We start from the raw sequence: 19,945 nt of genomic DNA on the forward strand, positions 1-19,945 counted from the left end.
AGATGTAAAATTTGTCCCACATGGTTGTAAGAATATAAATGAAGCATCAAGTTGTGTGTTAAAATAAATGTGTTCAACTAGAAACAATTAAACCTGGTCAAGTGGGCACTTCTAATAAGCAGCCATCTATATATAGCAGGGGTGCAGAAATGGAAAATATTTCACTAGCCCGCCGGACCAGAACCAACAAAAATGTACTAGCCCGCCAATATTTCCACCAGCCTATAGAACAATATGTTATTGTTTAACAATATTATAAAATACACTCTGTCTTCACTTCAAATGATAGATAGATATTTGACAAAAGCAATATTAAGGACACTTGGCCAACCAAGTGATCAACATCACATGACAAACTAAATCGGTCCCCAAACCTTGATTGACAAAACAATAAATTTTGAAATATTCTGATAAAGAAAAAAACCTAAAAACATTTCTTTCATATAGATTTACAAAATTCAAGTATTTAACAGAACAATCTATTCAAAACATATCAGCAACATTGCTTTCAACGTAAACAAGCCATTTTTTGGAAGTACCGGTATTGACCTTTGACCGTCTGTTTCCAGAACTCTGAAGTTAATGTGGTACATTGTGTTTTTTGTCATAATTTTGAACAGTTTGTTTGAAGAATGTTTTGGAATTCTGACATAGCTGATGCAGTCGTGGGTTTAATGGGGGGGGGGGGGGGATAAAGTCTGTCAGAACAAGACAGATCGCCCGTCAGACTGTTTGATGCATTTTTTAACTCATCCATCAGAATTTTTATCATATTTGGTGAGCGGACAAGGACTTTCTACACCCCTGCATAGCACAAATTACTCTGTATTGAGTAGATAACTGTCTTTAAACAACCATATTTTGATGTCCCTGTAGTTTAATATGTAACACAGGGTTAACTGTAGTAGTAGTTTTTTCAATGGATTTATATTGTAAACACTTCAACAAATATAAATCATAGAATATTTTACATAATTATATATTTCAGTGAATATCCTGAAAGTACAGTGATAAATTCCCCGGACTCGAATGACAGTGGTATACATTCCGACACGAGATCCGATGATGGGATGTCACATGGACCAGGCAAGCAGCCTGAGACAAGACACAATGTGAGTATTATCTGTTATGCATGTTGGTTTATAAAACATATTCTAGTCATATGGACACTGCATCGGAGAAGGGTGGCCCATTCGCTGTGCCAGTGGTATAGAAACACTATTGGATGATGATGGATGATGGAATGGCTCACTTACAGGCATCTCGCTACAAGGGAGCGGGACGTAGCCCAGTGGTAAAGTGTTCGCTTGATGCGCAGTCAGTCTAGGATCAATCCCCGTTGGTGGACCTATTGGGTTATTTCTCGTTCCAGCCAGTGCTCCACAACTGGTGTAACAAAGGCCGTGATATGTACTATCGTGTATGTAGGATGGTGCATATAAAAGATTGCTTTGCTGCTAATCGAAAAGATTAGCCCATGAAGTGGCGACAGCGGGTTTCCTCTCTCAATATCTGTATGGTCCTTAACCATATATCCAATGTCATATAACCATAAATAAAATGTGTTGAGTGTGTCGTTAAATAAAACATTTCCTTCCTTCATTGACATGGCAGGGCTCGACTACAGTCCAGGACCCATATTCACAAAACATCGTAACCCTAGTTTTACACGTAAACGTAAATCTACGACTGAAGAGCTATTCACGAAACAACGAAAACGTAAGTTACGTGTAAAGTTGGACGTAAATATAAGAGTGCCTCAGGTTGCAACTAACGCTGCACGTAAGTTGTGTACATATAATAAATCAAGCACGATCGCCGTTATTTACTATTATTTACGGAAACTAGCAGTATTTCCAATAAATGAAGCAGTTTGCGATGGCGAACGCCCACGGATTGAACATATTTTTGTTGGTGATCGAACGGATGTTTTCGACTCGGCCAATTTCTTCTGAGTTATCTTTTCCTTTTTAAGAAATATCCTCAAGTTCGTTCCAAAACGCGGATCCCCACCAATACCAAAATGCCATGGTTCACTGTTCGCGATGTTATTGTTAGCAGACGACAAACAAAATTGCGTTTTGCGCATTTATTATTTACTCGGTAGCCATCGTTTCTAATGTGTTTTTATTAATTACTCCATTGAGAGTGTTAACTCGTAGATTTACGTCCAACTAAGTTACGTTTACATTTACGGCCGTTTTTGAGAATAAGGTGCTTCTTGCACGTAAACGTAAATCTACGGCAGACGTAAGTGCTAGTCTTAGACGTAAATTTACACCTTTTTGTGAATATGGGTCCAGAATGCTAAGTTTACGTTTAGTTGGCATGGTTATCCGAAGCCAGATTGCAAAGAAATTTATACCCTCCCAACCCTAATCAAACATGAAAAGTGTTAACATAAAAAAGGAGTGCCACATGCACCATGCAGTTTTCAGGCAGGTGCCCTGCTTAGTCAGAAAACTAAAGTTTTAAAAAGTCAAAACAATCTTGGATTTTTTATGCATTTGCCATAGGCTTTTTACTGGCAACCAAACAAGCTGTGAGTAAAAGGATCATTTACACACAATCTGAAATGCTTTATTCGTGTCTGTAACCTACTTTTTATTACCTGTCACCTAAAATTTGATAGTGGCCCTTAACTTGTTGTGACTAGTAAAGTAACAACACCATGTTAACAAAAAAGAAAAATTAGCTTATGTGCTCCTATTCTATTTGTGTCGATCATCACATTAATATTTAAAAGTTGCATTTGTTTAGACAAACAAAAATTGAAGTCGCAGTGCTGTTTGTATTTTATGTGCATGCATTTGTGTGTGGGAGTTTGGTATCTGAAATGGACTGCTTCCAGTTTATTCAGTTTTAATACATAGGATACAAGCATACTCAATACATGTCACTGGCATAGGAAGTGTGGGGGGGGGGGGGGGGGGGGGGCAAGGGGTTCATGTGCCCTCTGCCAACTTTTCAGATATTTTGCTTTATAATAGTGTAAATATAAAAGTGTGCGCCCCCCGGGATCAAATGCAGGGTTCCAACTTGATGATGGCACCGACGGAAATTGTCGTCATTGAGATATAAATGACTAGGTAGAGATGATCACCGACAGCACAAAAGTGCTGTCGGTAAAGCTCCTCAACAATGACAACATGTATACACCTAGTGTATGTTATCAGCCAGTATTCAACATTTGTGCATTTGAAATATGTCTACATAGACCAAAATAACCTTTCAGTCATGTTTATTTGCTGAAAATGTCACTTTTAAAAACAAATTTGCCATAGGCAGTCTCAAAATTGCCGTTTGTTTAGACAAACAAAAATTGAAGTCGCAGTGCTGTTTGTATTTTATGTGCATGTATTTGTGTGTGGAAGTTTTGGTATCTGAAATGGACTGCTTCCAGTTTATTCAGTTTTAATACATAGGATACAAGCATACTCAATACATGTCACTGGCATAGGAAGTGGGGGGGGGGGGGGGGGGCGGGGTTCATGTGCCCTCTGCCAACTTTTCAGATATTTTGCTTTATAATAGTGTAAATATAAAAGTGTGCACCCCCCGGGATCAAATGCAGAGTTCCAACTTGATGATGGCACCGACGGCAATTGTCGTCATTGAGATATAAATGACTGTAGGTAGAGATGATCACCGACGGCACAAAAGTGCTGTCGGTAAAGCTCCTCAACAATGACAACATGTATACACCTAGTGTATGTTATCAGCCAGTATTCAACATTTGTGCATTTGAAATATGTCTACATAGACCAAAATAACCTTTCAGTCATGTTTATTTGCTGAAAATGTCACTTTTAAAAACAAATTTGCCATAGGCAGTCTCAAAAATTTTTAAGTTCGAGCCCTGCAAGTGAAAATAACACCCGGAAAGCTAATGATGTTATTAGCTTTCCGTGTGTTATTTTCATTCAGTTGGAACAGACCATATTGACGGTTCAAGGGTCCACAGTTAGATTATAGCCAGGTATTTTAAAGAAATACCAGATATATAGTTAGTTCTGTAGAAAAACAATTCTGGACATAACCGTATGGAGTTTTTAGATTTGCGGGTGTTACTGTCTATTTGATGCCATTAAATGTTTAATTTTGACCTCAGGCTAACGCCTTTGGTCAAAAATGACATTTGCAGGATCAAATAGACAATAACACCTGCAAATCTAAAAACTCCATATGGATATCTCCTAATTAGATTCTGATTGGATGATGTTAGTTTAAAAAACAAAACAAATAACGGTACATATCCAACACACACAAGAAAAAACTATTTCATTTTGTAAGACTGATCACAATAAGGACAAAAACTATGTGTAGTTTGAACTTTACTCTTTGTATTGTTTGTAATTATGAGAAATACAGTTTTTTCTTTGGGGTTTTTTTTTTTATTTAATCAAAGTATGACAGCCCAAAATTTAGTATAAAATTGCTTTGTTATGCTATCCAATTTTATACAATTTGTAACTGTTCCACAGTGATAATTAAAAAAAGATCAAGAGCAATAATTGTTATATAACATTCATTAACAGAACATTGAGCTGCCAATATGGAACAAATGTGTGTCATTCAACCAATTGACCAGCAATATTTCATGCTCATATCGACTACAGTTAGTTACATGTAGTTTGTTTTGTTTGACGACATCACTAGAGCACATTGATTTATTAATCATCGGCTATTGGATGTCAAACATTTGGTCATTTTGACATACAGTCTTAGAGAGGAAATCCACTACATTTCTTCATTAGTAGCAAGGGATCTTTTATATGCATCATGCCACAGACAGGATAGCACATAATACAAGGCCTTTGATGTATCAGTCATGGTGCACTGGCTGGAGTGAGAAATAGCCCAATGGGCCCACTGACGAGGATCAATCCCAATCCCAATCCCAAACCAGCCACACATCAAGCGGGTGCTTTATCACTGGGCTACATCGCACCCCCACATTTGCTACATGTTCAAGCATGTATGTCATGGACATGGATCCTGACTTTGAGAAAGATGCTGTTCTTGGCTTGGCCTCATTGCCAATCAGTTCTTCATGATGGCTTATTCATCTTGCGGCACTGTCACTAATAACTGCCAGCAGTGTACAATTTTCCTTTGCTTTTTGACCTTTTTGCATACCGAGCCAACTCGGCCTGCCAGAGTATAATTGGTAATTAGTAGTGCCTCTTTCTTCTCTGTTGGCCTTTAACACTTGATTTAATGTGTGTGACTTTATTAGCTTATTGATGTAGACAGTGACAGAACCATACAGGATTTGCTGTGGTTGATTGCACATGTCAGCCTAGGGATTCCCTATTCTAAATGACATTCACTGTTTAACAACATGCAATGGTAGCTCTTCCATATATGGATACCCTTGCATGTATACGATAAAAGAAAATAATATTCCAGCAAGAAGTCCTGGTTTACAGTATTTGATAATACATTATCATTAATAATTTTCAGATCTACAAAAATGTATGAGCACATGGATTGTTTATGTATTATGATTTTTAAAATACCTCCATACGCCTTTTTGAGATGTATAATTGTAGTCCCAGTGAAATATCACACACATATTTCTTATGTGTTCTTATAATTACAGGGATTTGACCCTGACCTTTCTAGTTCTGATGACACTGATGGAGAGTCTTTGCCAACAGGCTGGGAGAAATGTGAAGGTAAGAATTTACAAGAGACAACATATACATGCATACTCGGATAGATGATGTAATTATTTTACTGTTGTAACATCATTCATTTCACTTGTTAATTTATAGTGATATACCAATCGTAGGTCACTAGTTGGAACGATAAAAAGACCAGGTTCTCCGAGTCAATCTTATAATCAATTAGACCTCGTGCAAGCACTAGTCCTACCATCGAGCTGTCCCATTTCCAGAAGAATTCATGGTTAATACAATATACATACATGTTCATGTATTCAAAGATAGTTTTTTGTTATGGTTATAAATAAATAGTATTTTATATTTTACAGTCTGATGTTGAAATTGTTTGATTTTATAACATTAAATTCATGTGGTCTTTAATTATACATTTAGACCATTGGTAAAATTTTAAAAATATTTTTACTGTCTGTAGCCTGCAGTATTTCCCAGCCTCCATGAACATTGATTTTGTGAATTTCAATTTCATTTGACAAAAAAATAAAAGTAGAAGTCATTTGGAAATAACAAAAAATCCACTATTTTTGTGTGCAATTTAAAAAACAATCCGTTCGGAAATAAATAGATTGTAATGCATATCATAGTAATAAAACAACATTCACTGCTGGGAAGGACTATAGAAAAGTTACTAATCATTATGGCAAATCACTGTTTCCTGCTTTATTGACTGGAATCATGTGACTGACAGATATGTTACATTTGTGGCTCGTGACCTTATAGTAAGAGTCCATAATAATCTCCATGGAACATACCTAACTAACTGGTCTGGGAGACATCATGTAGCTTCGTTTAAATTGTACTCATCCCCAGCAAGGGGATTAACGTAAGTTTCTACCTTTGTTTTAATATTCTGAATGTCAGTATTCTTGCAGCTAAAGAAAATACCTCATTATCCACCATGCGTATGTGGTATTACTGTAACTGACATTTTCACTGTTGTTGTTGTAGATGACAACGGTGCGTATTACTGGCACATCAAGAGTGGAACCATTCAGAGAGACCCTCCTACCCCGGAGGACAGCGAGCAGACAATACTGCGGTCCAAGTCGGTTTCCAGTGACGAGGTACACTTCTGTCCTTGTTTTGTTGTCACTCCTAATTAATTCATTTCAACTTGGTTTACTTGCTTAGAGTTAAATGAGATTTAAGTATGCTATCCTGGGCACAGCTAACTTTATTGTCCAGAACCCCGTTCCATGAAGCGATCTTAGAGCTAAGATCACCTTAAATGCACATGGTAGTTATGCAGTTATCGTGATCTTAATACTAAGATCGTTTTGTGGAATGGTGCCCAGAACAGGGGTTAGTTGGGAGTGAGGTAGAATGGCTGGAGTGGTCTTACATTAACTCATTATGTCGCTGACCCAATGTCTACCACCCCTCAAGTTAATGACTATCAGCCATAAAGCCATTTCCTACCAGTCTTCAAGCCAATGCCTTCCAGCATGACCCTAGCATAATGTGAACGTACATTGATGTTAGTTCGTAAGGATGAAACCAGGACCTAAAGCATCTTGAGTATGGTGGGACGTACACACACCTGTCATTGTTTCTCTGACCATAAGATGCAGATCTTTCTCCAGACCATTATCCACACACCACTAGGTTCATCAATGTAGGCATAGTTTTATCATTCGTCAACCCTTTTGTACATTCTGGAACGATGATGAGTGAAGTCTAGGCATAACTTTTTTGATGGTCGAAAATACATGTAATAATCCTCAGCAAACTTTGACTCTGTGTGTGTGTGTGCATGTATGTGCGTGTACGTTTGAGAGAGTGTGTGTGTGTAAGTGTGAGTGAGTGTGTGTGAGTGAGTGAGCAAGCATGTGTGCATGTGTGTGTGCATGCATGCGTGTGTTTCTTTGTTTGTTTGTTTGTTTTTCTACTTATTCAGTGAAACTCCTCTATCATGACCTCTATCATTCCCCACTATTCCCCAAAAGCTATGGTGGTTTTTATTCCCAATTTTGAACTTCAAAAAGTCCCAATCGAAATGTAAATAATTCCTTTTTTTATTATTATATAAAGATATATTTTGAAAACAATACGTAATACTTGACAAACACCCCTTCCCTTACCTATAACATTTCATGACGCAAAATAGATATATTAATTTGAAGAAGTCAAGTATATGTATTGTATTAGTGTTTTAAATTCTACTTAGCTTAATAAGATGCTTTTGAATAAAACAGAAAATTTAAATTTCTTTGTAAAGGACGCTAAAATTCCTAAAAGTCAAAGCTATGCATGTCAAGTCAAATTTAAAAGATAAAAACTTGTGGTCCTAATACCAAATTACCAATATTAAAAATTATGTTTGGTACATATTAATTGTGTATTGTAATTTTATTTAACCCCACATTCTCTCGTTTGTTGTCAACATTACCTCCAAGGTCTGAAATTTAAATTAATAAGTGATGATGGTGAATTGAAATTCACATTGAACTGCAAGAAATATCACGTGTCAAGTCTACTTCAGTTATCTGTGAGCCTGGACCCGTCATTTTGTTAGTTATTACACAATAGAGCTTAAAGGGACATTCCTGGGTTTGCTCCATTGTAAGATGTTTTGGACTAATAAAATATTTCTACGATTAAACTTACATATTAAATATATTTTCTTGTCTAGAGTATCATTGTCTGTATATTCAATGTGTTTCTGGTCGTCTTCATATTTGTAAGAAGCCCAAACTAGATTTTGTCTTCAGATAATTTTGTACGTACGAATTTTTTTTATTTTAGGAAATAAAATGAAATTTAACCAAGTACAAATATTACAACTACCAGACACACGTTTAATATATAGCCACTAATATTTTATGCAGAAAAAATATATTTGATATGTAATTACAATCATTAAAAAGTCTCTGTTAGTCAATAACATTTTAAACATTGCAGCAAACTCAGGAATGTCCCTTTAATGGACTTTTGGGGCGACCACTGCTGCAAGAATAATACAAACACATGATTTTTGGGTGCATCTGTGTAACAGCTATTTCATTTTATTTCATTCTACTCATTTTCATGCTTATATCCAATTAAGATTCAAACACATTGTCTAAAATTACTATGCGACATTCATTCCAGAAAATCACCATGTTGTGTTACTTGGTAAACCAATTGCTTGCTAGTACAAAATAACACTCATACCTTTATACTTGCAGAAAAATCAAAATTAGGCCTCAGATTCTTTAATTACTTGTTTTCAAGAGCATCACATTTAATTAACTATAATACTTTGATGAAGATAACGAGGCAGATTTTATTGCTGTTTGTTGCTTGTTTAACAGGATTCTTAATGCTTTGGTCATATTGGTGAAGTCGAAATGTATTCAAAATGACTATCAGGTCTGACTTTACTGGACGTAATTCGTAATAGTATTAGTTGGATGGTCTTAGTACCAGGGTCCAGAGTATTTTTACTATTTTTTTACTACAATATAATAAGGAAATATTCCAGTCTTTAAAAAAAAAAGCTAGCTTTTTTAGTGGGGTGGTCTTAGCATCGGGGTGGTCATTAGATGGGGTTTCACTATATATATACACGTGTATTATAATAGAGACACACACCTCCCTCCCTCCCTTCCTCTCTCTCTCTCTCTCTCTCTCTCTCTCTCTCTCTCACTCACAGAATTATTGAAACCTAGACACCTTGCAGTGTCCTGCTAGCATTTTTCTCTTAATATTTTTAGATCTTGGACAGTATTGATTATGTAAAAGTAATAACAGGTTATAATCATGATAGAAATATCTGTTTCTGAAAAGTGCCAATGTTGACCGTGTTGTCAGTATCCGGTAACAATAACCGAATATTTGTGTCTCCCTGTCTGTCATCTTCACTGACAGACACAGCACATAGTTATTACTCAGGAAGATGGTGACCTGATAATTTTAATGCTTGATGAACTTGTATTTAAAAAAAAAAAAAAAATCAATTTTATATTTGTCTTCCGTGCAGTTTTGGGTTCTAGAATATTGAATGATGTGCCAGCAAGATTTAGTTGTGTTATGTAAATATTGAATCTATAGTTTTTCTCATCATAACAGAAATACACAATGTACTTGATAGTGTCCACCCACCAAATAAAAAATAGTTTAAATCACTTTATTGTGGTGGTAACTATAACAGCTGGATAAAAATAGAATTATTATTTTTAAAGACATTCATGCTGTTATTATTCATTAGGTAAAGGCACTGGTATAGGTATAAACTAAATAAGATGAATCTCAAAGGAATTTGATGCAATTAATACATAAATCATTTGTTTCACATTCTTATGGACTTGTTGAATGATATATGGGATGAGTGATATAGCTTGAAATAGTGGCCTGCAAAAAAACAGACTAATTTTTAGACCATGAAATAGGTTCCGCCCCCCACCCCCCCCAAAAAAAACCCCAATATAATAATAAGAAATGGGAATTATTTACATACAGATTGGGACTTATTTTTTGTCAAAACTAGGAATAAAAAAAATCACATATAGCCATTGTGGAATGGTGCTGCTTATCAGAGTCTAAAAACATAGGACATCTAGTTTGTTGCCTGACCATCGACTACTCTAAGATTTGTGGCATTAAAAGTAATTAATGGTTTGTGAGGTCATTTATAATGGGGGCATGTGTATTTCAGCCAGGCTATAAAGTTGGAAGGTGGCAAACAAAAGCCGTGAGATCAATAGAACTCATTCCCCATAATGGACAGCCATTAGTAACAGTTTCAAGTAATCAACTTTTTCACCCTGCAGTCGTGCCACTCATAATATGTTGTCACTTGAAATTAGACCGCAGTCTGTCTTAACTCTTATTGGGGTTAATGCAGCAGGCTGTCAGGGCTATCATTGCCTTAGTTTAAACACTGTTTTCAAGCCAAATCTCTGTTTTGATGTTAAATCTCGTATTCTTAACTCTTTATATGCTACCACAATTGCGCTGGGTTTTTAAAACAATATTATATGTGAAAGTGTATATGCTGTTTTTTCTTCATTGTCTGGGGAATGACTGAAGTGAACTGAATGGGGACTGAAATTTCATGCATTCGTTACAGCGTATTATTTTGGAATGCGTCACTCTTTTGGAAATCTGATTAGGCCTATTCTGATTTTTAGAATTGCCCAAGTAGTGTACCCATTGTGTCCGAATGTTTACATCGTTTCAACATATGGTGGTGTGATTGTTTGTATGACAGTAATCTGATTTTAAAATAAATTAAATTAAATTTAAACTACATACATTTGGCAATTGCAGATTTCCAATAGCATTGAAATTTGTGTAGTGAAAGTAAATCTGCATCTGTCTATGCATCTGTCACATTCACAGGGACGACACTTCAGTAAGTCTATTTCAGGTCCGTATGAACAATATCTGGAGTGTGTGTGGGGGGAGACACAGTTTCTAGTGGGGAGGCACAAGACAGTGTTTTTATCTTTATTTAAATAAAATTTGGGCAACTTAACAATTACATGGGCAAATCAAAGTGCTGACATCACTTGCCCAAATGGCAAGTCAAAACAAATCCCACGTGCACTCTGCCTTTTATCTCAACCAGTACCCATGACTGATATATTAAAGGCCAAAAGCCATGGTATGTATTGTCTTGTCTTTCAGAAAGGCCTGTCTTCATTTTCAGTAGGAATAATTTTCATGTATGTGGAATCATTTGGGTTTTTTAATCTCTCCTAGAAACTCCATGCACCACAGTCTAGATACATCCCTACCCTGCATCATTTCCTACACCTGCCTCCTCACCCGCTGTTACACACTAAACATCCAGTTTAAAACATGCGCTGAGGTGCCGTTAAATAAATATTCCTTTCTTTCCGTTTTGGCACTTAAATCCCTTTGACAAATTATAGTCATGATAAATCTGTCCTAAGCTCTCGGTTTCCTTTAAGACTTAAAAGAGGTTCATATCCTGCGGTTCTTCAGTGATGTTTTCCAGAGCAGATCATTTCACCATTAATAATCAAATGAAATAAAAATAATAAGCATGATGAGCAATCGGAGAGAGGATGTTTGCGCGGTTATCTTTGCGCTAATTCTGTAATTGGTATTCACGTAGCGGACTACCGCCCCGTGATCAATAGCTCGGCCCACGAAGACAATTGCACAAGATGTGCGGTAACTAGTTTGTACGTCTTTGATCCGGAGGCATTCATGCAGATCAGCCACAGCAAACAATAAAGCATACGCGGACTTGTATCTCTGTCATGGAGCTTTGTGCTCAGCACATGACCCAGCATGTTGTTCGTCTTAACCACACAATGCATAATAACATGGGAGGCAGTGCAAACAGACCATTAATCCAGCCGGTGGTGGCACTTTCTACAAATGGTTGCATCAGCCAGTTGATGTGTGTAATTGTCTACAAATATGTCTGCACACTGATACGCGGCTCAGGTCATCCGTCTGCTTGAGGGGAAAAAAAAACATAAATAAAAAAACATTGAAATCAATTTATTATTTTTAGAAAAATAGCTTAATTTTTTACTTTTCCCCTATACTATGTACATGTATTTGGTCTAGCAACTTATAAAATGTCCTTGCTTTTTTTTTTTTCATTTATTGTTGGGGGTTTTTGTACAGTGAAACTTCTCAAAACCAGACCCTCTGTGAACCAGAATTCCCCCAAAACCGGACAATTTCACAGCCCTTTTTTAAAAATAGATACAGAACCTAACCTCTAAACCGGATACCTCTTAATATCGGACATTTTACTTGGTCCCGAGGGTGTCCGGTTTAGAGGGTTTCACTATATATATATACATACGTTACGTTTTTCTTTATTTTCCTTTTTGTTTATATTATAAACATTGTAATCATAAAAAATCATACAGTGTAACAAAAGCATTAAAAATGTGAATCGGTTACTTTTTCTTACATTTTGTATTTACTGTGGTAATACAATTTTCAATAATAAAGCACAAAAATATACAAATAACTTGGTGTGGAGGAAAGCTCTAGGCGATTTGACTTTAAAATAACTAATATTAAAAATATTTTCACAGAAATTTAGAACCAGTAAAAAGTTACACTTTCTATTATTATTTAAAGTGCTTATCTATTAATTAAATGATTAATTAAAAAAATTAATGGTGGCGTCACAGTCTACAATGGTTTTACAATTTCGCAGCAGTAAGATTTATTCGAAAATTCGAGGCCAGGCCGGAAATATCTGTTAACCTATAGGTTATCACATATTTATGAATTTTACAGTTCTCATTAAAATCTCTTCAAACTATACTGATGCTTTGTTATTTATTCATTTAACTGTTCTCGTTGTACCTATACATCTGTGTGTAATTTATAATTAAACAGCACACAATCGATCATAATTTATATTATGGTACTTTTGTTTGAGAAACAATTGGTGCAGAACCAAGTACCGTTCTCGACTTTCTTGACATGTGGTAACCTCCTGGTAACCTGATCGACCATTTGCAGCTTGTTTCGATGCCTGAATAACATTGTGATGTTTGTTGTTGTTGCAGAACACTGTGGGCACAGAGTCCATGACATCTAGCCCGACCAGCATCATCTCCAGCACGGAGGAACACCTGCAGGAGTTTGAGGGTCACGCCCTCCAGTACGCAGCCAAGTCGCTCCAGTCTCTACAGTCTCTGCAGTACGTACTTTCATTGTTAATCCTGCAGCATGGGTGGGAGGGTGGAGGGTCTCAGTGTTTTTATTAGATTTCAGCCAAGTCGCTCCAGTCTCTGCAGTACGTATTCTCATTAATCCTGCAGCATGGGTTGGGTGGCGGTGGGGGTTAGTCTTTTTATCAGATTTCAGTCTCTCCAGTCCTTAGTCTCTGCGGTACGTACTCTCATCATCAACTCTGTGGTGGAGGGAGCGTTCAATGTTTTTATCTGATTTCACCCAAGCCACTCCAGTCTGCAGTACATACTTTCACCATCAACACTGTGGCAGAGGCAGGGAGGGTTTCAGTTTTTATCCGATTTCAGCTGTCAATCCAGTCTCTATAGTACCTACTCATCATCAACACTATGGGGGGGGGGGGGGGGGGGGTTCAGTCTTTATATCTGATTTCAGCTGATTTGATTCTAATAGATTTCACAATGTTGAATGGACTTGCTCTGAAATGCTGCAAAATTACATTATTTAAAGATGATATGGATGCATTGAAAGTGATTGCTGTTAGTTGATATAGATGTTCTATGTTGTGAAGTATATAGGATAAGCTTGAAACATTGTGTTAGAACTAAACCAATGAGTATTAAAAACTATCTGGCATTTCCTTCAGTCCAACAATACTTTGAGAACTGATAATAAAATGGTAACGTGTGGTTGCACAATTACATTTGTTTGAAACTAAGTAACTATATTCCTTTCCTCTAATTTAACATATGTTCTTTAAAATATTCACTGGTTGAAAAGAAAACCTTTTGTCTTCTTTGCAGTACATTATTTCATGAAGTAAACAAACAAACAAAAAACCGTCCAATGATTTGTGTTTTCCATAATACATGTAGCCCTGTGGCCTGATCACTTGCATTAAAGTCTTCAAAACTTCCAACTGCCACTTTGAAGAGCCAACATGAATGCATTGATTTGTGAAATGAATCTGGCCTGAGTGCAACTAAAGGGTATTTGCATCATTATCCTTTCTAGTGAGGTCCTTTTTTCCCCACTCTTGCTAAAAATCTTGACTTGATTAGCTGCAGTTTCATTTATGTTCTTTAAGAGCCATTTGCAGGCAGGAGAAAGCAGACGGTATCTCTGCACTCTGTTCTTGTCAAATGAATTGCCATTTATTTCTGTCGCCGATATTGCACTGAGCCTGAGTTTACTTGAATTAGCAACTCTTGTGAGATGCAAATGAGTGGATACTCTTCAATTTGTCATAGCTAATGTGTGGCTTCATTCTAATTAGCATATTGATCCGTTCACTTGCGTCTTCGTTATATTCAAACCATGTGTCACACTCACACTTTGATTACATTCTTCTATGGCAGTCACAGTGGTCCTCAGATGAAGACTCTCAAATAAAAATTAAAGCTTACAGGAGAGCCTTAATTAATTTCTGTTGTGAGGGTCCCGGGTAGTTAATGTTTGTTTAAAATCACAGAAAACCTGTAACTTGGACTACTAAGATTGTACATCCTGTATTCAGTTGTAGTCTTTCTGTTCAGGAAGTCAGAGTATTGGTTACTGTACTAGGATGTAGTCTTTCTTTGAAGTCAAATATTTGTTACTGAATTGGGATGTAGTCTTTCTCTAAAGTCAAATATTTGTATCTGTGCTGGGATGTAGTCTCTTTAAAGTCAAATATTGGGATGTAGTCTTTCTCGAAGTCAAATATTTATATCTGTGCTGGGATGTAGTCTTTCTCTGAAGTCAAATATTGGTTACTGTATTGAGATGTAGTCTTTGTCTGAAGTCAAATATTGGTTACTGTACTGGCATGTAGTCTTTGTCTGAAGTCAAATATTGGTTACTGAACTAGGATGTAGTCTTTTCTTTGAAGTCAAATATTGGTTACTGTAGTGGGATGTAGTCTTTCTCTAAAGTCAAATTTTGGTTACTGTAATGGGATGTAGTCTTTCTCTGAAGTCAAATATTGGTTACTGTACTGGGATGTAGTCTTTCTCTCTGAAGTCAAATATTGGTTACTGTACTGGGATGTAGTCTTTCTCTCTAAAGTCAAATATTGGTTACTGTACTGGGATGTAGTCTTTCTCTCTAAAGTCAAATATTGGTTACTGTATTGGGATGTAGTCTTTCTCTGAAGTCAAATATTGGTTACTGTATTGGGATGTAGTCTTTCTCTGAAGTCAAATATTGGTTACTGTATTGCGATGTAGTCTTTCTCTAAAGTCAAATATTGGTTACTGTATTGGGATGTAGTCTTTCTCTGAAGTCAAATATTGGTTACGGTATTGGGATGTAGTCTTTCTCTAAAGTCAAATATTGGTTACTATACTGGGATGTAGTCTTTCTCTGAAGTCAAATATTGGTTACTGTATTGGGATGTAGTCTTTCTCTGAAGACAAAGCATTGGATACTGTACTGGGATGTAGTCTTTCTCTAAAGTCAAATATTGGTTACTGTACTGGGATGTAGTCTTTTCTCTGAAGTCAAATATTGGTTACTGTACTGGGATGTAGTCTTTCTCTAAAGTCAAATATTGGTTACTGTATTGGGATGTACTGGTAGTCTTTCTCTGAAGTCAAATATTGGTTACTGTATTGGGATGTAGTCTTTCTCTAAAGTCAAATATTGGTTACTGTACTGGGATGTAGTCTTTCTCTGAAGTCAAATATTGGTTACTGTACTGGGATGTAGTCTTTGTCTCAAGTCAAATATTGGTTACTGAACTGGGATGTAGTCTTTTCTTTGAAGTCAAATATTGGTTACTGTAGTGGGATGTAGTCTTTCTCTAAAGTCAAATTTTGGTTACTGTAATGGGATGTAGTCTTTCTCTGAAGTCAAATATTGGTTACTGTACTGGGATGTAGTCTTTCTCTCTGAAGTCAAATATTGGTTACTGTACTGGGATGTAGTCTTTCTCTCTAAAGTCAAATATTGGTTACTGTACTGGGATGTAGTCTTTCTCTCTGAAGTCAAATATTGGTTACTGTACTGGGATGTAGTCTTTCTCTCTGAAGTCAAATATTGGTTACTGTACTGGGATGTAGTCTTTCTCTCTAAAGTCAAATATTGGTTACTGTATTGGGATGTAGTCTTTCTCTGAAGTCAAATATTGGTTACTGTATTGGGATGTAGTCTTTCTCTGAAGTCAAATATTGGTTACTGTATTGCGATGTAGTCTTTCTCTAAAGTCAAATATTGGTTACTGTATTGGGATGTAGTCTTTCTCTAAAGTCAAATATTGGTTACTGTATTGGGATGTAGTCTTTCTCTAAAGTCAAATATTGGTTACTGTACTGGGATGTAGTCTTTTCTCTGAAGTCAAATATTGGTTACTGTATTGGGATGTAGTCTTTCTCTGAAGATAAAGCATTGGTTACTGTATTGGGATGTAGTCTTTCTCTGAAGTCAAATATTGGTTACTGTATTGGGATGTAGTCTTTCTCTGAAGACAAAGCATTGGATACTGTACTGGGATGTAGTCTCTCTAAAGTCAAATATTGGTTACTGTACTGGGATGTAGTCTTTTCTCTGAAGTCAAATATTGGTTACTGTATTGGGATGTAGTCTTTCTCTGAAGTCAAATATTGGTTACTGTACTGGGATGTACTCTTTCTCTGAAGTAAAATATTGGTTACTATACTGGGATGTAGTCTTTGTCTAAAGTCAAATATTGGTTACTGTACTGGGATGTAGTCTTTCTCTAAAGTCAAATTTTGGTTACTGTAATGGGATGTAGTCTTTCTCTGAGGTCAAATATTGGTTACTGTATTGGGATGTAGTCTTTCTCTAAAGTCAAATATTGGTTACTGTACTGGGATGTAGTCTTTCGTTGAAGTCAAATATTGGTTACTGTACTGGGATGTAGTCTTTGTCTGAAGTCAAATATTGGTTACTGAACTGGGATGTAGTCTTTTCTTTGAAGTCAAATATTGGTTACTGTAGTGGGATGTAGTCTTTCTCTAAAGTCAAATTTTGGTTACTGTAATGGGATGTAGTCTTTCTCTGAAGTCAAATATTGGTTACTGTACTGGGATGTAGTCTTTCTCTCTAAAGTCAAATATTGGTTACTGTACTGGGATGTAGTCTTTCTCTCTCAAGTCAAATATTGGTTACTGTACTGGGATGTAGTCTTTCTCTCTAAAGTCAAATATTGGTTACTGTACTGGGATGTAGTCTTTCTCTCTAAAGTCAAATATTGGTTACTGTATTGGGATGTAGTCTTTCTCTGAAGTCAAATATTGGTTACTGTATTGGGATGTAGTCTTTCTCTGAAGTCAAATATTGGTTACTGTATTGCGATGTAGTCTTTCTCTAAAGTCAAATATTGGTTACTGTATTGGGATGTAGTCTTTCTCTAAAGTCAAATATTGGTTACTGTATTGGGATGTAGTCTTTCTCTCTAAAGTCAAATATTGGTTACTGTATTGGGATGTAGTCTTTCTCTGAAGTCAAATATTGGTTACTGTATTGGGATGTAGTCTTTCTCTGAAGTCAAATATTGGTTACTGTATTGGGATGTAGTCTTTTACTGTATTGCGAAGTCAAAAATATTGGTTACTGTATTGGGATGTAGTCTTTCTCTGAAGTCAAATATTGGTTACTGTATTGGGATGTAGTCTTTCTCTAAAGTCAAATATTGGTTACTGTATTGGGATGTAGTCTTTCTCTCTAAAGTCAAATATTGGTTACTGTATTGGGATGTAGTCTTTCTCTGAAGTCAAATATTGGTTACTGTATTGGGATGTAGTCTTTCTCTGAAGTCAAATATTGGTTACTGTATTGCGATGTAGTCTTTCTCTAAAGTCAAATATTGGTTACTGTATTGGGATGTAGTCTTTCTCTGAAGTCAAATATTGGTTACTGTATTGGGATGTAGTCTTTCTCTAAAGTCAAATATTGGTTACTGTACTGGGATGTAGTCTTTTCTCTGAAGTCAAATATTGGTTACTGTATTGGGATGTAGTCTTTCTCTGAAGTCAAATATTGGTTACTGTATTGGGATGTAGTCTTTCTCTGAAGTCAAATATTGGTTACTGTATTGGGATGTAGTCTTTCTCTGAAGACAAAGCATTGGATACTGTACTGGGATGTAGTCTTTCTCTAAAGTCAAATATTGGTTACTGTACTGGGATGTAGTCTTTTCTCTGAAGTCAAATATTGGTTACTGTATTGGGATGTAGTCTTTCTCTGAAGACAAAGCATTGGTTACTGTACTGGGATGTACTCTTTCTCTGAAGTAAAATATTGGTTACTATACTGGGATGTAGTCTTTGTCTAAAGTCAAATATTGGTTACTGTACTGGGATGTAGTCTTTCTCTAAAGTCAAATATTGGTTACTGTATTGGGATGTACCGGTAGTCTTTCTCTGAAGTCAAATATTGGTTACTGTATTTGGGATGTAGTCTTTCTCTAAAGTCAAATATTGATTACTGTACTGGGATGTAGTCTTTCGTTGAAGTCAAATATTGGTTACTGTACTGGGATGTAGTCTTTGTCTGAAGTCAAATATTGGTTACTGAACTGGGATGTAGTCTTTTCTTTGAAGTCAAATATTGGTTACTGTAGTGGGATGTAGTCTTTCTCTAAAGTCAAATTTTGGTTACTGTAATGGGATGTAGTCTTTCTCTGAAGTCAAATATTGGTTACTGTACTGGGATGTAGTCTTTCTCTCTAAAGTCAAATATTGGTTACTGTACTGGGATGTAGTCTTTCTCTCTGAAGTCAAATATTGGTTACTGTACTGGGATGTAGTCTTTCTCTCTAAAGTCAAATATTGGTTACTGTACTGGGATGTAGTCTTTCTCTCTAAAGTCAAATATTGGTTACTGTATTGGGATGTAGTCTTTCTCTGAAGTCAAATATTGGTTACTGTATTGGGATGTAGTCTTTCTCTGAAGTCAAATATTGGTTACTGTATTGGATGTAGTCTTTCTCTAAAGTCAAATATTGGTTACTGTATTGGGATGTAGTCTTTCTCTGAAGTCAAATATTGGTTACTGTATTGGGATGTAGTCTTTCTCTAAAGTCAAATATTGGTTACTGTATTGGGATGTAGTCTTTCTCTCTAAAGTCAAATATTGGTTACTGTATTGGGATGTAGTCTTTCTCTCTAAAGTCAAATATTGGTTACTGTATTGGGATGTAGTCTTTCTCTGAAGTCAAATATTGGTTACTGTATTGGGATGTAGTCTTTCTCTGAAGTCAAATATTGGTTACTGTATTGGGATGTAGTCTTTCTCTGAAGTCAAATATTGGTTACTGTATTGCGATGTAGTCTTTCTCTAAAGTCAAATATTGGTTACTGTATTGGGATGTAGTCTTTCTCTGAAGTCAAATATTGGTTACTGTATTGGGATGTAGTCTTTCTCTAAAGTCAAATATTGGTTACTGTATTGGGATGTAGTCTTTCTCTCTAAAGTCAAATATTGGTTACTGTATTGGGATGTAGTCTTTCTCTGAAGTCAAATATTGGTTACTGTATTAGGATGTAGTCTTTCTCTGAAGTCAAATATTGGTTACTGTATTGCGATGTAGTCTTTCTCTAAAGTCAAATATTGGTTACTGTATTGGGATGTAGTCTTTCTCTGAAGTCAAATATTGGTTACGGTATTGGGATGTAGTCTTTCTCTAAAGTCAAATA

At 36.1% G+C, this 19,945-nt stretch overlaps 1 protein-coding gene across 5 annotated transcripts in view; it reads left to right on the forward strand.

The window, feature by feature from the left end:
- Window positions 1-19,945, forward strand: part of LOC121375259 (protein Fe65 homolog) — a 127,967-nt gene that overhangs the window by 73,096 nt on the left and 34,926 nt on the right. For all 5 annotated transcript variants that reach the window (XM_041502626.1, XM_041502625.1, XM_041502629.1 and 2 more), the window contains exons 4-7: window positions 989-1,112; window positions 5,606-5,681; window positions 6,636-6,751; window positions 13,181-13,314. In XM_041502626.1, coding sequence (XP_041358560.1) covers window positions 989-1,112; window positions 5,606-5,681; window positions 6,636-6,751; window positions 13,181-13,314 — 450 coding nt within the window. The remainder of the gene's footprint in view (window positions 1-988; window positions 1,113-5,605; window positions 5,682-6,635; window positions 6,752-13,180; window positions 13,315-19,945) is intronic.

Source organism: Gigantopelta aegis, chromosome 6 (assembly GCF_016097555.1).
Source record: "Gigantopelta aegis isolate Gae_Host chromosome 6, Gae_host_genome, whole genome shotgun sequence".
NCBI lineage: Eukaryota > Metazoa > Mollusca > Gastropoda > Neomphalida > Peltospiridae > Gigantopelta > Gigantopelta aegis.